This window comes from Stegostoma tigrinum, chromosome 30 (genome assembly GCF_030684315.1).
Source record: "Stegostoma tigrinum isolate sSteTig4 chromosome 30, sSteTig4.hap1, whole genome shotgun sequence".
Taxonomy (NCBI): Eukaryota; Metazoa; Chordata; class Chondrichthyes; order Orectolobiformes; family Stegostomatidae; genus Stegostoma; species Stegostoma tigrinum.
The window spans coordinates 28,933,526-28,951,815 of NC_081383.1; the positions used below are offsets into that span (position 1 = coordinate 28,933,526).

Below are 18,290 nucleotides of genomic sequence, written 5' to 3' on the forward strand. Positions count from 1 at the left end.
TTACACATATTACCATAGCCAGAAGTTGGATTGTGACTTGAGTCAGTGCTTTGAAAACAGTTTTTTTTTAAAAAGAAAGCAAGTCATTCCAGAACAGTGACCCAAATCCAGCATCGCTTCGAAAGCATATGGCTGTCGATATATGTGGTGATGATTTTTTTTGTGGGGGGGGGGGGGTTCATTCATCTGCCTTTATAATAGGCACTACAAACATATTAAGGCAATCAACTTTATTTTTAAGTTCAGTTCAGACCAGACAACACCAGAATTAAGGTCAGAGGCAAGATTAATTTTCACTGAACAGAAGTTCAGGGGAGGTAGTCATGGGAGTAGAAATGTTTAGTATGCAAAGTTTCCAGACCTGGAGAGTTTGGATAGAAATCTGAAAGCTATTAAGACAGCACATGTTTCAGCTCTCAGATTTGGAAAACGTTCATAATCAACAAACTGAAAAGGAATCAAATTGTCTCCACACTGCACCAGGAAAATAAAAAATCTGGAAGGAGCCAATTCAGTATAAACCTGAAGAGCTGAAATAAAGGAGTAATTTATTTGGCCTGGAGTCTTTGTGATGGACACTTTGAAAACAGGATAAAGTTCTGTGGTAAGATCTTACAATGATATATATCTACAGCTTGGTTCATTCATTAAATTTCTTTTGCATAATCAAAACTTGTATTCTATTGTTAAAGAACATCTGTAGCATCAAATGAATAAGTTGTAATTGTGACTAACCATCACATTTAAAAAAACTTTATTAAGTCAGGCTACATTCTGGGAACTGACTCATCCAGTATTACCATCAGCTGGAATCACAATATGGAGAAGAATTTCTGACCAAGAAATAGCAAGCTGCACTCAGTTGGTAAAATCGAAGCTTCAAGGAGAGCTTCAGAATGTCTCCATGGTATTTTTTTGTTTGTGCTTCCATGGACTGTAGTGATAGTGGCAGCAATGGTGATGGGAGATTTTTTTTTCAGTCAGTCATTCTGGTACAGTTTCCTGTCATTCATGGTGGATTATGAACTTTTGCTCAAATGCCTGAAGGGCTAACTTCAAGAAATATACTAGCATGCATTCAATGGTCCTACTAGTGAAGCCACAGAATGTAGCAGAGACATTGTTGGCAGAACTTCTCCAGCACCTGTGTAGTGATATAGTCTAGGAGTGGGATGACACCATGGGCCTGGAGGTTGAGACTTTTGTTGAGATTGATTTAGCAACTGTCACACATAAGTCAAACAAAATAAAAATAAGCAAGTCAAATTAGAGACAGACAGGCAGAGAACAAAAAGTACAAAAACACTTGTAAATAATTTACTATATGCAGACGTGAGATACTACAATTTCAACAAATCTTTTTCTTAGTGTACAACATTGAGTTTCAGATCAAGACTGTGAAACATGTCATTACTATTTCATGTTTTTCCAAGAATTGTGTTAATCTTTGTAACTCCTTAAAATGTCCGCACCAATTTTCATTTGTATTTTTGATGCAAATCCACAATTTCTAAAATGTTTTTGAGGAAGACAAGATTTCAAGCAGGGAACAGCACAAGTGGACCAGAAACTCATGGCTATTTGTGACTCAAGGCATGCCTTTTCAATTCCACAAAATTATTGTTCCATCTTTTAAAAAAAACACTAATGAGGGCTTGTGCCCTGAATCCACCGCTAATTTTCTAGAAATTTAGGAGTGAATGTATATTGTGCTGCTAAATTGAGAGTTAAAGCTACAATATTTAATTCATGTTAACTAAACATTGGGTGTGTTCGTCAGGCTGCAGATCAAAACAGTGGTGAGCTTTATGGGAAGCTCAAGTGAGCGTCTGCAGACATAAACAGGACCAGAAATTACCAGAACCACAGTTGTCTTTATTTTGTTGATACTAGCTCTAGACTGTTTTTTTTAAAAAGTGACAGGAATTTATAATTGTGAGTTGCTGAATGTAGTTTGTTAAAGACACTTATTACACTTCAACCTGAAGAACTTTTTTGCTACTTGTGGTCGATCAGAAGATTTGACTCTAGCTTACAAGCATGTCCAATATCTCACTGCCTTTTGGTCAGTGTCAAGCTCTGTTCAAATATAGAATGGGCTGACTCAACGATACCTTGCTAGTTCTTCAGGATGTTAATAAATGTGGTTTACAGCTAGTGGTCATTAACATACATTGTTGTGACAAAGCTGGGGGAGTATGTGCACAACATGCTCATATGTTCAAATGAAAAATGCCGTTTGCAAGTGTTTATTGAAGGATAGTCATTGGTCAGTACACCATTGGTTCCATGGTGCTACCAAGAGATTTATTCAGGTTGCCTGAACAGGACAAAGAATGTTTTTGGTTTCTTACCTCACAAGGTTATACTTTTATTATTTATAGTAGCAACTTGAAAGAGCTATATTTTGCCTAACTCCTGTCTTTGTTTTAAAAATGTAGGCAAAAAGCATAGCAGCAGAACCAAGTTGAAAGGAACCCACAAAAAGGACACAAATATTTTAATTCCAGACAGTCACTGAGAATGGATGATCAACTCTAGTTCTTAAAAACAAAACAATGCTGTATAGTTGATATATGTATTCCCTGTTTGGGGAACCTAGCTGATACTAATCAATTTCAAGACAACTAAGGCCCATCAAGGAGAGGGCCTACGGCTCTCCTTAGTCTGTGCAGTAAACTCACTTGAAATGCTAGTTTTGGGGCCCTAAAGTATGACATACTCCAACACTTTGACCTGTATTGCATCTTGCCCTGTCATTAACCTGTCACTGCTGGCTGAAAAATTTTAGCCCCATATTCTGACGACAGATCAATTTTAAAAAGCTCATTTTCTCGTCTCCTCTAGCCCCTCAACACACCAAGCTTTCTGTACTCCAATTTTGACACTTGAATAGCAATTGTAATGGCTCCAGCTTTGATGACTGTACCTTCAGCTGCCCATGTTCAGGAATTTCCTCCCTAGCCCTCATTTTATTTCTACATTTCTTTCTCAGTCTTTAAGATATTGCCCAAAAACCTATCTCCAAACAATTTATTCACTTGGACCAACATGAGGCTCAGAGTCAATGTGTGATTACAATCCTGTGAAGTGCCTGAGACTTTTTGCTTCCTCGGCCCAATAAATATTGCACACTTGTATCAGTTACCAAAAGTGAAAAAAAACAAAAATTAAGAGTGTAACTCATCAGCTGCACATCAACTTGTTCCTTTGTCAATTTGTTGATGCAAATTACTGGCTTTTAATATTAAAAACATTGAGTAACACCCTCCTAGTTGTAGAGATTTTGTTGAAACTGTTCCGAGAAAGCAAACTATTGCTGTCATTTGCCAACTGTTGTGCAAAAACTTAGAAGTGAGTGGAATGTTAGGAGGATAAACTTACAAGTTCAGCAGGATAGTGTCACATATTTAATGTTACTTAATGATGAAATGTGTGCTTTGTGTTGTACTAGCTGTGCATTTACAGCAGAGTCATGTTGCATTGGCATTTAATATTCAGCATCTTTAGGAGGTATGCGCAAATGTTAAAAACCCACTTCAGCAGATGGATAAGCAACTTCCTTAGCTCCACAGGCAAGACTGATCTGGCGGTTTTAAATCCTTAGCTGTGCCATTGGTTGATATGTATCAGTGTTCACTTGCAAGAATGTCCTTCCATATTCTTCAAACAAAGTGACACAGCATTTTCTCTAGCAGATTAAATATGCACAACAGCTCAAACGATATTTTCAAAAAAAACTACACAAGCTAATGATGATTTATTGTTTCAAACTTCAAAGGGCAAATGTAAGCAACATAACACCAGCATTTTTACTCAATGCAAAGGAGACAGAACTTCAGAGATAAACTAGATCTTTAAGTTTAGCAATTACTGTTCATTTACCAATTATAGATCAGCATATTATTCTTTACATTGGGTAATATTTAATCACAAACCAGTTGCAACTTCAACCAAGTTACCAATTTCAAAGATAATGGGAACTGCAGATGCTGGAGAATCCGAGATAACAGTGTGGAGCTGGATGAACACAGCAGGCCAAGCAGCATCTGAGGAGTAGGAAAGCTGATGTTTTGGGCCTAGACCCTTCAATTTCTAAGCTTTCTTGATGTTAGCTTGGCGAAGTGTTGAAAATCTTTGAATTGCAACATTTGGGCTGTGAGGGTGGACAGAAGGATAATGAAATGAAAATTGGTTTACAAAAGGATATACAGGAAGTCTGCAAGATCTTTAATCATCTGTCTGTAGGTCTTTACAAGTGAATTACCAATACCAAATTGAAGCTTGCTACCTGAGGGGCAAGGATGGGGACAGGCCACTAATAGTGGGAGAAGTGTGATACAGCCCTGCTGCTAGTGATTTCAAGTCCCTCCAAGGCCCAAAAACAGGACAGTTAGTGAAGGCTACTCCTACAGCTCCAATGATTAGGATTTTCCCCCCCCCCCTCAACTTTTGCTCATGTCTACTGCACCCAATGGTTATGGAGGCTTCAGACTACAGCCCTGATTGGGTTGGCATCTTTTACACAAGGTTTGTCTCTGCAAGGGTTAATGTTACAGGCTGCATTCAGCTTCACTCAGGCTTGGGTGAGGATCAAGCAGAATATCTAAAGACCTCATGAAGTGAAGACCTATCTATAAAGTCACCTCTGTCTTAGTAACAAGTGCAAGTTGCAGTAGCAAAATAAAATTTGCTGTACATGATTGCTTTCATATATCTGTTAGATATGAGCCTCTTCATTAAGGCTTGGTTAACAGTAACAAACTACAAGCTGCCAGGGGTTGGAATCCCAGCAACACCACAGTTCTTTGTATGTTTAGCCAACTACGAAATCACCAAACCAGTTTCAGTTTCAGAGGGGACTACAGAATGCATCTTTTCACCCACATGCCAAGATAATGACGCTGATGGGAAATTCAGCCCATCACTTCAGTTGATGCACAGTAATAAATATTTTCAAGTCCAGTGGAATAGCTGTCATTGTCTCAGTGTAAGGTAGAATAAGGTCTCTTGGATTTAATACTTCCTTTAGTGGTTTAGAATAATTCACAAAGAAAAGTAAAGCTCCACTAGTTATACTGCACAGATCTACTTTTGATAACTTAACTGCTAAAAATCTATATGGTGGTGAGCATATGGTGACAGAGATAAAAGCTGCTATGGGTTTAATGCCACTCATTTGTCATTTAGTAATGATGAGAAGTATGGTTCAGTGATGTTACCAGCTGTGATGGAACTACATTCCCAACATCACCACAAATCTAAATCTTCAAAACGTTATTTCAGCTTGTTTTCAGAATTGGGAAAATCGGCAAGGTCTTACTGACCATCCACAGACCATTTTTAAAAAAATTCTGGAGAAACTCAGCAAGTCTGGCATCTGCAGAGGAAGCAGTTAATGGCTTGGGTCCAGTGGCCAAATCCAGAACTCTGAAGGTGGGTTGCTGGACCTGAAACATTAACTCTGCTTTCTCAGCAGAGATATTGACAGCCTGCTGAGTTTTTCCAGCAACTGCAGTTGTGGTTGTTTTGATGATTTCAAGCTTCCCTTCTGGTAGTGATACACCCAGAGAATGGCTCAGGTGAGGAACAGTAATACATCAGGGAGGGTAAAATGAAAGTGATGATCACCCCATAGAAGGAACTTCTCTGGCTCATGTCAGCAGTCAGGTTACAGTTTAGTAATCCAGTAGATAGTGCCCATCACCAGTGTGTCAGTGGTGAAGTGGATACAGTCCACTTGCTGAGCCATGAGTTAAAACAAACTGCTCACTCCTGAGGGACATTAATCTCCTGGAGTTTAGTGACTGAACCCTTCCTTTGGATGCCAATTATGCCCTAATTTGATGAGCCTTCTACAAGATTGGGAGGCTACAAAAGGGTCAGGCAGTGACCCAATCACACCACTTAGCTGTAGTGGAACAAGAGTAGACCAGCCTGTTAAGCATGTTTCACCATTTAATAAAGATTATAACTGATTGAACGCTTCAACACTTCCCCTAGCCCTCCCCATACTATACCCATAACCCTATATGCCATTGAAAAACAAAAGGATTTATCTAAAATAGATGCAACGACAGCTTCCATAGCCCTCTGGGCTAGAAATTTCCAAAAACTGAGTAAAATAATTTCTTGTCTCAATGCTAAATAGCATCTGTGCAATTCTGCCTGTTGATTCTGGATGCCCAAACAACAGGAAAACACTTTTCATCTATCCCTTTTAGGTATTTTCTGGCTTTCAATTAACACTTCATTGAGGCTAAAGAGATTACGTGGCCAGTTTGTTCATTCTCTTCAGAAATGAAACAATGCTACCATTCCAGGAACAAGTCTGACAAGTTATCATTGCACTTCCTCTATCAAAAATATTCTTCCTGAAGCAAGGAGACCAGAACTGTACAGTACGGCAGGTGCAGTGAGTTTCTATGCAACTGAAGCGAGGCTTCACTGCTCCGGTTCTCAAACCCTCTTGCAATGAGTGTAACATTCTATTAGACTTTCTAATAGCTTGCTGCACCTCCATATTAGCTTTCAGTGACTTACTGACAAGGACATCAAGGCCCTTTGCATTGCTATGTTTTCTAACCTCATTTCAGAAATACTCTACATACCTGTTCCTCTGGATCATAACATTCAATTTCTAAAAGCAGCATCTATCCCCTTCACAACTAACACCCAGTACACTGGTGCTACTACTATCTACAAGATGCACTGCAGAAATTTACTAAAGATGCTCAGATCACACTTCCCAAACCCAAGAACACCTCATCTAGAAGAATAAGGGCAGATGTATGGGAACACCACCACCTGCAAGTTCTCCAAGCCACTCACCATCCAGACTTGGAAATAATCACAGTTATGGTCACAATCCTGGACATTCTGCCCAAATGGCACTGTGGTCAACATACAGGTGGACTGTTGCTGTTCAAGGTAGCAGCTCACCACCATCTTCAAGGGCTACCAGAGACAGGGAATAAATGCTGGCCAACCAGTGACAGCATTCCCACAAATGAAGGAAGTTCTTGCTTTTATCAGCCTATGGCTGAATGTAGTGCAATTCCTGCTATGGTCAGGCATGAGCTCCTACATTCAAGTAGATGGGAATGGTTCTTAATGATAAAGCAATAAACTGCCTGTCTCCTGACCTTCCATTGAAAGGTGAACTGATGGTTTTCAAAAAATGACTAAACTGATGAAACAGCCGAAAACACTTAGGCTGCAGGATGCTGCCAAGAAATTGTGGTGATTACCTTTGTGAAGCTTGTGACTTATTAGAAGCAATTATGCCTAACAGTCAGAAAGTTGTGAATTTAAGTGCCTGTTTAGAAAGGAAATCATAATCCAGGCTAACTGTCTACTTCTGCACTTCTGTATGATCAGATGATGTCATCTTACCAAGAAGCTGTTAAATCTTGGTCCAATCTGCTTTGTCAAGCAAATGCAAGATATTCCATGCCACCATTTGAAGAGTAGTAGAATTCTCCTGGTTTCTCGGTTTACTTAGTTTACTCTGCATTGAGCCAAATAAGTGATAAAAAATTACCACAGTCCAGGAAAACACTGCTTTTAGATTTTGAGCAAAGAAATTTCTGAACTCAGTTCTGAGCAATCACTCTTATCCTGTGTCTGCACTTCCTTTATGAAATATTGAGTGTTTTGACAAAACGACAGTACACAAGTGCAAGTATGTGTGCTACAACTTAAACTGCGCAAAGAATGAAAGATGAGAATAGACATGGTGTGGTATGTCTCAGGCCAGACTGAGATACATCACAATCTTAAAATATCTTGGAAAGTAACATCACTCTTGGAGAATTTCAAATGAGGCAACTGGATTGAGCGAGCAAACTCTAGGATTGTGTTATGGATCCTCAATTCCAAGTGATCCAATCTGAATTTCAGGACATGAACATTATTTCATCCTAGGTTATCCCTTATAAGTAGTTAGGTACAGGTACTGCAATATTAAAAATGCAGATATTTATTATAGCTATTATATATAGACATTACATTCAAAGGAGTCGCTTAAAGTTGCCAGAGAAGCATGCTCATACTGTAAGCAATCCTTAGTTAAGATGGACAAGAGATCCTGACACCCTCAAATCATGTGTGGTGCAAAATGTCTTGAGCAAGCATACCAATTGAGACACCCCATCCTGTTTTTCAAAGAGAGAAACATCATATTCCAAACATACACATGGTTGGCTATAGCCACATGTTCCACAATTATACAAAAAGGTAAAACAACTGAGCTAAATAGCATGGAAACAGATCCTTTGGTCCAACTCACTCATGCTGACCAAGTTTCCAAGCATAACTTGGTCTCATTTGCCCATGTTTGGCCCACATCCCTCTAAAGCTTTCTATTCATGCACCCATCTAAATTTCTTTTAAATGTTGTAACTATATCTACATCCACCACTTCCTCAGTTCATTCCATATATGCAATTTCCTAGTTCATCCAAATTCCAAACAAGCACTGTCTACAGGTTTGCTGACAACAACTCCACTGTAGTGGGATGGATATCTAATGAGTCAAAATATAAAACGGAGCTAGAGGACTTGAAGTGGTGCAATGAAAACAAATCTCTCAACGTCAGCAAAACTAAAGAACTGAGATTTCAGAAAGGATGAGAACAAACCATCTACAATGGAACCAAGATTGAGTGTGAAGAGGATCAAATTCCTTGGAGGAACAATAACTGATGACCTGTCCTGGGCTTCCCCAGTCAATGCGACAGTAAAGGTGGCACAACAATGCTTCTTCAGGTGACTCAGGAAATTTGAAGTGTGCATAGGGTCCCCCACCACCTTCTACAGATGTACCATTGAAAGCATACTGTCTGGGTGCATAATGGCCTGGTATGGCAACTGCTCTACCCAGGATCATATGAAACTGCAGAAGGTGGTATGCACAGCCCAGACCATCACAGAAGCCAACCTTCCATCCACGGACTATTTACACAGCCCGCTGCTGTGGAAAGGCAGCCAACATCACAGGTCCATCGCAACCTGGTAGTGATTTCCTCCAACCTCTTATATCAGGCAGAACATACAGAACCTGGACACATGCACAAACAGGTTCAGGAACAACTTCTTTCTGGCTGTTACTGTTAAATGGACTCTAGCCTCAAATAATGCAACCTGTATGCCACAAAGTCTTTTGGATCTGGACAGCCTTTACTTGCTATGATCTGCTTGTACCACCTGTAAACTAAGCTACCACTATTTCAGTGCACATGACAAAATTAATCCTGAATGTGAAAGGGCTGCCCCTATAATCCTTTTAAATCCCTCTCCTCTCACCTTAAAATATGCTCCCTAGTTTTGACCTCACCCATGCTAGAGAAAGACCTTTGTTAATCACCTTTATGTCCTTCATGATTTTATAAACCTCTAAGGTCACGTCTCAAAGCTCCTACATTCAATGGAGTGAGCAATGAAGGAAAACATGCTAAACACACTCAAACACCCTGTGTCAACTTTCAAAAGAGCTAACATACAGAGCCCCTGGAACTGTTTGACATTACCCATGACCTTACCATTAATTGTACAAGTTCTGCCCTTTTTTGTTTTATCAAAATACAATACCTCATTGATCCAAATTCAATTCATCTGCCACACCTCAGCCCACAGGCCCAATTGATCTTAGATCATCATCATCATCATCTTCACTGTCCACTATACCACCAATTTTGGTCCCATCTGCAAGATAGTGAACTAGGTCTCCTAAATTGTCAATCAAGTATATTATGTCAAAGACAAACAGGTGGACTCAGCACCAATCCCTGCAGAACACCACTAGTCTTTTGGACTGGAGGCCTTTGACAAGCCTCCACCACCCTGTCTCCTATCAAGTTAATTTTGTATCCACTTAGCCAGCTCTGAATTCCATGTGATCTCTTTACTAGTTAGTCTACCATGTGAAACCTTGTCAAAAGGATTCACTAAGGTCCAGAGACAACATTACCACTCTGCCCTCAATTTTTTTGTTACAATCTCAAAAGATTAAAGTTGAGAGACATGATTTCCCCACACACACAACCATGTTGACTATCCCTAATTAGTCTTTGCCTCTCCAAATGCAAGTAAATCCTCTCAATCAACTCCAACAACTTACCCAGCACTGATGTCAGACTCAGTCTATTGTTCCCAGGTTTCTCCTTACAACTTTAAATAAGGTACATCATTAGCCACCCTCCAGTACCTTACCCATGAAGGTGATACAAATCTCTGCTAGGGGACCTGCAATGTCATGGGATACATTTGATCAGGTCAGAGATTTATCCACCTTCAAGACCTCCAGCACAACCTCCTGTAATGTGTACTGTTTTCAAGGCATTAGTATTTACTTCACAGTTCCCTAGTCTCCATTTTGTCCACAGTAAAAACTGATGCAAAATATTCATTTATCTCTCCCATCTCCTATGGCTCCACCCTAACCCTAACCCAGACAACCTCTGATTCTCTTTAGTTTCTCTTTTGCTTTCTTTGTACTTTTAGAATCTTCATATTATCCTTAACCTTATCTGCCAAGGCCATCTCATCCCTTTTTTGCCCTTCTGATCTCCCTCTTAAGAATGCCTCTCCACCCCTTATATTCTTAGAGTTTCATTTGGTCCTAGTGATCTATACCTAATGACTCCTTATTCCAAAGTAGAGCCTTAGTATCTTTATTCATCCATTAATCTTACTTTTTCCAGCCTTACCATTCATGAACAGAAACAATGCCTGGCCTCTTGTCAGCTCACTTTTGCAAGCAATCTCTGAACAGTCTACTCTAACATTTGAAAGCTCCTGTCTAATACAGTCAAATTTTCCCTTATTCCAGTTAAGAACTTTTGTACAAGGCCTATCCTTTTCCATAACTATTTTAAAACCAAAAGACTAATAGCTCAAAAGGAACACTTTTCAAGTCTTGCAACTCCTTTTGATCTGTTGATTTTTGGTTGCTTTCACTTTACATTGCTGCACAAGAGCGTTCTTCCTCACTGGCAGCACAGTAGTGTACTGTACATTGCAAAGGAACAGAAACTAGCTCAATGCAGTATGACACCATGATCATTGTGACTTTGGATGATCTGGGCTGGCTGCACATTAGAACCTTGCATTGCTATTGGGATTTTTAAATTCACTCTACCCAGCTCGTAGTTTTGATCGTTCTTGATCTATTCACTTGCTGTACATCTTCCATTTCAAACACCGCCACCCAGCACCACTTCCGCTGTGCGAAGGCAAACATCCTGGGTCTCAGGCTGGTTAGACAACTGGCTCTTCCATGAGCACCACTTGCGAGGTTCACATCTTTCAGGATGCATTGAGACAATATGGTAGCACTACATTGTGCTGATTGTTCTTTTAAGTAGGACAGCTTTTACTAAAAACAGACTTTCAAACATGAATTGCTTCATCTTTTGGCTGGTCCATACCTTATCCTCAGATCTGTGCAGCTGTCTATACTCAATGCTGCCAAGTCATCTTCAATTAATTTTCCAAATATCTGCCTAAATCTTTTCATAGGCAGCTCACCAGGATATCAACTTTGCCTCTGGCACAGTACTTTCACTTGGTAAGTTACGAGGGATAAGTAAGTAATGCTATAAGAAATTAGACTTGAATATCATTAGCTTGAAGAATCCAGATGCTTATTACAGCTAACTATTATATATAGATATCAAATTCATAAGCATCTCCGTATTGAGAAGAATTAGTTTGGTTACAACAGAAATATGCTTTCAACAGAGTGCTATGCTTTAAGTTATCCCTGGATAAGATGGAGCATGAACATTATACCTTCAGTTACATTGATCAAATCAAGCACGTCTATTGACTGAGGCATAACCCAAGAACTTCGTCACTGGCCAAAGTCTACCCAAAGCAATTACCCACTGCATTTTCCAATTTTTGGACCTGATTAATTGGAAGTTTATAATTCAGCCACTGGTTACTTTTACTAGAAGAGACAGAAAACTACAAGAGCAAAATACTACAAATACTGATAATAAAGTCAGTTTATCTGGAAGGAGGGATAGCTAGGGAAGAAAGGAAGCAATACTGGAAGTGACAAGTAACAGTTTTTAATAAAGGAAGATAAGGATATTGGAGAAACTTAATAGTTGCTGCATCACCTCAATTTAGCCAATAAAACACTCATACCAGACAATGGAAGGCTGTCTTCATTAAGCTTTTTCAATGCTCTGAGAAGTTGATTGAAGCTTTGTAAAATGTGGTCCTGATTAGCTTGAAGTAGCACCTTTTGAGCATCAGACAGCAAACGTGAAAGACTGAAAACAAGAAAATGTCAGCTATTATTCATGTTCCTTCTATACAAGAATAGATCACAAAATGATTGACATCCTTTACTGTGAGGGAATCCCTCATTTATCAGTGTTAGTGGGGTTCCACCCACCCCATCACACTCAATGCCAAATGATGTACAGAAATGGCAAGGAAATTCAACACTATTATCTTAAAAAGTATTTAGGAGAAGGCATTGGAGTAATAGCAGTATCATTAGGCAATTAATCCAATACTCAGCCCAATGTGCCAGGGACATTTTGAAGTTGTAGACCGCAATGGAAATTCAAAGCTCACCCAAATGGGGACCATGTAACTGCTGTTGATTATCTTAACACCCATTAGTTCACTAACATTCTTTAAGTAATGTGGCAGTGGTTAGAACTGGTGCCTCACAGCACCCAAGGACCTGGGTTTGCTTCCACCCTCCAGCAACCGTGTGTGGAAGTTGCAAGTTTGGTTTGTGGGGGGTTTCGGCTGGGTGTTATGGTTTCCTCCCACAGGCCAAAAATGTGCAGGCGAGGTGGACTGGCAATGCTAAATTGGCCATAGTGTCCTAGGATGTGTAGGTTAGGTGGGTTAGCTATGGGAAATGGATCTGGGTGGGGTGGACTTTGAAGGGTTGATGTGGACTTGGGCTGAAGGGCCTGTTTCCACACTGTAGGGATTCTATGAAGACAATATGCCATCCTTACCCAGTCTGGCCTATATGCAACTCCTGTCCCTTAGCAACGTAGTTGATTCTCAACTGCCCTCTAAGCAATTAAGGATGCACATTAAATGTTGGCCTAGACAGTAATGCCTACATCTCATGAATAAAATGTTATTTTTTCAAAAATGCTACTGGTCCCTAGCCAATTCCCAAGCTACTCAGTTTGGTCTGGAATCACAAGCACATCTGGCTTGTACTCTATTGTTCCAGTTAAACTACTTCAGCATTTAACGTTTGGATCAGACATGCTTACCTAAAAGTGTGCCAATAGTACTTACATGGATTGATTGAAATTCCCCACATTTCCTGGAGTTTCTCCTGGGGTAGCATGCTGGAAGCAAGGATTTTTAATATTACAGATGATTCCCTGTATCCATGGCAGCATCCCTGCTGATGGTAATGCATGGTTTGGAAAATGACCTGCAAAAATAAAAAAGTTAGCAAAAGCAAAAAATTAAAGTCAAACCTAAACCTTCTCCCACCTAGCCTCAAAATCTACAGCTTTTATTCTTCTGAGACACCAAAATATTTTGAGTGGAAAGCAGTAGTAGACTCAAAATTTCAATGTGGTGGCTGCAATATTTCATCTAATCATGGATTTGCATGATGAATGAGTCTGAATGAAAAGTCAGCCAGCGGAATATAAAAGATAAGAAAGTGTGTTTGCTGTCTATGTAAATCATATATATTACATAAAATAAAACTGGAACATTAGTCCTTTCTATGCAATTACAGCAGTTTCCATTTTGCTACTCCCGAGTTCAAAAACATATCTTAAACAAAAGCAAAGTACTGTACATTTTGGAAATCTGAAAGCAAAACAAATACTGGAGAAACTCAGCAGGTCTGGAAGCATCTGAAGAGAGCAGAGCAAACACTGAAAGTCCAAAGACTCTTCAGAACCTTTGAAGAGTCATTAGTCAATGTTAACTGTTTTGTCTCTCCCCTCCCCTTACAGATGCTGCCAGACTCGAGTTTTTGTAGCACTTTTTTCCCCCCAAACTAACACTGATCACTCCAGGCCATTCTTTTCTATATCTCAAAGCCAGTGAACAGTAAATAGTAGCCTGGGAACAGGTTGTCAGTGTACACATTTTGACACTGAACAAGCAAAAACAGAAAACTAAATTATCTGACTGAAGCAAAATAGAACATATTTATTTCTGCTTTTAAAAATATTCCCAGATCTAGTGAACATTGTTTAAACACAAAACAATTTTTTAATGCAGTAACACAAAGCATACCCAGGTCAGAATGAGCACAGGTGAAACTGAGTAAAACTTCATTTCCTAGCCTATCCAGTATTGCCAGGCTCGATTAAGCACATGTCCTATACAGAATAGATGTGGTTTATTTGGTCCAAAAATGGAGTCCATACACTCAGTTCAAGATTTATTGAAAATTTATTTTTTTTTCCATTACATTGGTGTCTGATTAAAGAGATCTAGGGGGAAATTATTCTTATGTACTCAAAAGCTTCAGGAAGTTAGGTTAAATAGCAGTTAAAACTGCAGGCAAGGCAGCTCAGGGGAAGTATAGAGCTAATGCCTGAAATAAATTATTTCAAATTTGGAGTGATGACAAATGATTTACAAGAAAAAAGCAAAGACAGTCTATTGCAGTAAAAGACAGCAAAGATAGGTCATGAACAGCGAGACGAAGAGTCCCAATATCTGGTTCATAAGGCTTCTTTCATTTCTAAGTATATCCATTATGTGCAATCAGCTACAGTGATATTTACCCAAAGTATTTGTTTTCTGCCAGTCACCCCAATGTTGGTAAAACCCTTATGTTTGGATTAACTCCTCATGGCTCAAGTCCCAATTTATTAGACAATTACTTCCACACTGTCACAATGTGACAGTCTGCTCACACTGGCTTCACTGCCTGAAACCATGCAGCAATGTCATAGCAACCGATGCTAGGAACTGAACCATATATGATGCAAGCACCCATATGAAACCATATTACACAAGCTTCCACGTGCCGCTACAGAGGATCAGGGGATGAGACAGTGATAACGTCACTGGGCTAGTAATCCAGAATCGCAGAACATTATCCTGTGGTTCATGGCTTTGACTCCCACAAGAGTGGAATTAAAATTTCTAGGACAAAAAAAATCTGGTCTAACAGCAACCATGTAATCATTAACGGTCATAAAAACCCATCAAGTTCACAAGAACAGTAGATTACCTTCTAATATTGTGACACCCAAATGTGACTCCAGGCACACAATACAGTTGGATCTTGATTGCCCACTAGGCAATAAATGTTGACCTAGCCAGCAACACATTCATCCAGCAAATAAAAACTTTGTACCATGTTCACAAGTATCATAATTTCACATCAAGCCATTAGATGATAGGGTAATAAAAATTAGCACAGATGCTTTGAGGTAATTCTCCACCAGGTAAGGAATGGATGTTTATTTTGAATTAGTTTTTTTTAAGCTTCAGATTGGATCTTTGCTGGAATTTGAGACAGCAGGTTAGTGTTGAGTTCAATGCCAAAAAGCAATGGTGATGGCTTGGTGGAACAAACCAGGTGTTTGTAGCTTCTGGCAGCTTGATGTAGAGAAGTTATTAAACTTGTCCCAGAAGGGAAGGTTCAGACATTGAGCTGAATCCAGCGAGAAGCATTGTAGAAAGCTCAAATCACTTTCAACTGACTACAGAAAATAATTCCCCAATCCCATTTACACTATGCAACGTTAACTATCCTCTGACAATCAATTCCAAAGTTCACATTAAGAATGGCCAAGTACACAAGGCCAGGGATCTAAGCATCTGTGGAACCTGCTTGTCATTTGGAACTCAATGATTATTGGGAATATTATGAGTTTTAGAATTGTTTTTCTGTTATCCTTGGGATTGAGTACAATTTGGGAAATAGAACATTCTACATTAATAACCAAGGTGGCAATAATTAAGTACTGATCCCCCACCAGAGGTGACAGGCAGAGACTGGAGAGAAAAAGGTAAACTAAACAGTATTCATACATCAACTGCTGTATCACTTACATTCATTCTGCTCAAATGATGGATGGGACTGCCGCACTGAGACTAATATAAAGAAGAGGAAGAGAGGCCACAGAATCTCAATAACCAGCTGAACCTGGAAAACAAATGCCACAGAAATTTAGTGGTGTTAATACAGGTTGGAACATGCATTGCAGAGAGCTTTCTGTATCAGAATCCTTTACAATATACCAAGGCAGTCCATTCAGTTTAGCTTTGTGGCAAAATCAGATGAGATAAAGCCCAACTCTTAAACATTTCAAGCTAGCAATATCTTTTCATGGAATCCCTACACTGTGGAAACAGGCCCTTCAGCCCAACAAATCCACAGCAACCCTCAGAGCATCCAACCCAGAACCATCCCATATAATCCACTTAATCTACACATCCCTGAACACTACGGGCAATTTCCCATGGCCAATTCACCTAGCCTGCACATCTTTGGACTGTGGGAGGAAACTGAAACACCCAGAGAAAACCTCCGAAGACACGGAGAATGTTCAAACTCCACAGACAGTTGCCCAAGGCTGGAATCAAACTAGGGTCCCTGGTGCTGTGAGGCTACAGTGCTAACTACATTGCCTCCTTTTGGCTGTAAATGAGGGTGACTTCTTACACATTTCATATGAAAACAAGGAGAGTCACACAGGGAGAGTGACAAAGTAGTGTCTTCATTTTAAGACAGTTGTTATGAAAGGCATGATACATCAGGGTGTGGCAAATGATCCAAACTAGTCCAGAACCAAGTATTTTTGGAATTTAGTCACTGCTGTAATGCAGAAATGCAGGAGTCAAATGCTAGGGATGTTAAATAACAATAAGAAAATTATACGATCTGCCTAAGAAATTTTGAAGGAGTGGTTAATATTGGCCAGGATAAAGGGAGCTCTCCCTCATCTCAAAAATTCAAGTGCAGTACTTCAAACACTGCCATACCAGATATCAGCTGTTTCCAGATTTCAGGTTGGGTGGTTTGAGCTGACAGCTATCTGGATGAGATCCAGGAGGACAAGATAGAGCAGCAGTAAAACTAATAACTGGTCTGGAGCCACACTGCACAGCACCAATTGAAAGATTGTCCAGGTGGGCTTTTTGGATCTGAATTAAGATAGATGATAGAAGTTTTAGTTTTCTGTGGCCAGATGAGGTACAACACCTGTAGTGCACATGGGATCTTCTACATCCTAAGAAAGTAAACAGGGCCTTGGTTTATCAACTCAAATGACAAAACTTCCAATAGCATGGCACTCAGCAAGGCTAATGTTTCAGTCTGTGCTATACATTAATTTCCAACCATAAAGCAAATGTGTGACCAATGAGCCACAGCTGATGCAAACTACATCCCTAGTGTCTGTATAAAATGTACCAGCGATGAGTCATTGCTGCTTTATCCACTAAAATCTTCTTGGATTAACATCCCAAAATCCTAATTTTGCACCTTTCTTCCCCAAGCTTAAAAGACACTCTCCTCATTCTTTACAGGACGTTTTCCTAGTTTATTTTTGGTAGTAGGGATTTTGAGGCAATCACAACAAAGAAAAAAACAGTAGATTTCCAAGGCCAGACAGTGGGTAATATTGCCATCCACAAGTTCCCAAATGCCTGCTACCCTTTTTATACTGGGGCAATTCTATGGATGTGAATTGCTGTTATCTTTTCATGGATGGCACATATTGCTGTTGCTACATGCTGGTAGAGGGTATGGAAAAGGTGGTAGGTTGGATAACTTAAAGATGGCCTTGGATGGTTTTGGACTTCAAATACTGAAGCTGCACTCAAGGAAAGAGATGTCCAATTTGTGACCTGTAAACTGTTGGACAGATGTTACTGCCGACAGAAAATATGACTATTTCGGAAAATTAGTATCACACCTGAGAACGGGAAGTTAGAGGATATTAAAAGAGAATTTAAACCAAAATTGAAAAATGTAGGTGAATTGAAAGAGGAGGCCAACAATACTTAAAATCAATGCCTGTTAACAGGTTAACCTTAATTCAATCCAACATTAAGTTAATTGATATCCAATAATTATTAGCAGTCTAATCTCAATCAGAAGAGTGGTGCCAAGCCCAACTCTAGGACTTCACTTGTTCTAGAACAATGGACTAATGAAATCCTTTAGGCACATTTTCCCTTGTACAACAGAAATAAAAATTCATTTTTTTAAAACTGGAGAAATGCAGTTGGTCTAAGACTAAAAGAGCACAGAGGCGCTAAACAGAAAAGTGAACTATGGTTTACTTGGCCTCTTTTTTTAATCTTTT

General features: G+C 39.5%; 1 protein-coding gene across 1 annotated transcript in view; it reads right to left on the reverse strand.

Moving 5' to 3' along the window:
- Positions 1-18,290, reverse strand: part of LOC125465933 (phospholipid-transporting ATPase ABCA1-like) — a 169,092-nt gene that overhangs the window by 121,116 nt on the left and 29,686 nt on the right. Inside the window, exons 3-5 of the mRNA XM_048559952.2 lie at positions 16,030-16,123; positions 13,288-13,429; positions 12,157-12,284 (exon numbers count right to left, since the gene is read on the reverse strand). Coding sequence (XP_048415909.1) covers positions 12,157-12,284; positions 13,288-13,429; positions 16,030-16,123 — 364 coding nt within the window. The remainder of the gene's footprint in view (positions 1-12,156; positions 12,285-13,287; positions 13,430-16,029; positions 16,124-18,290) is intronic.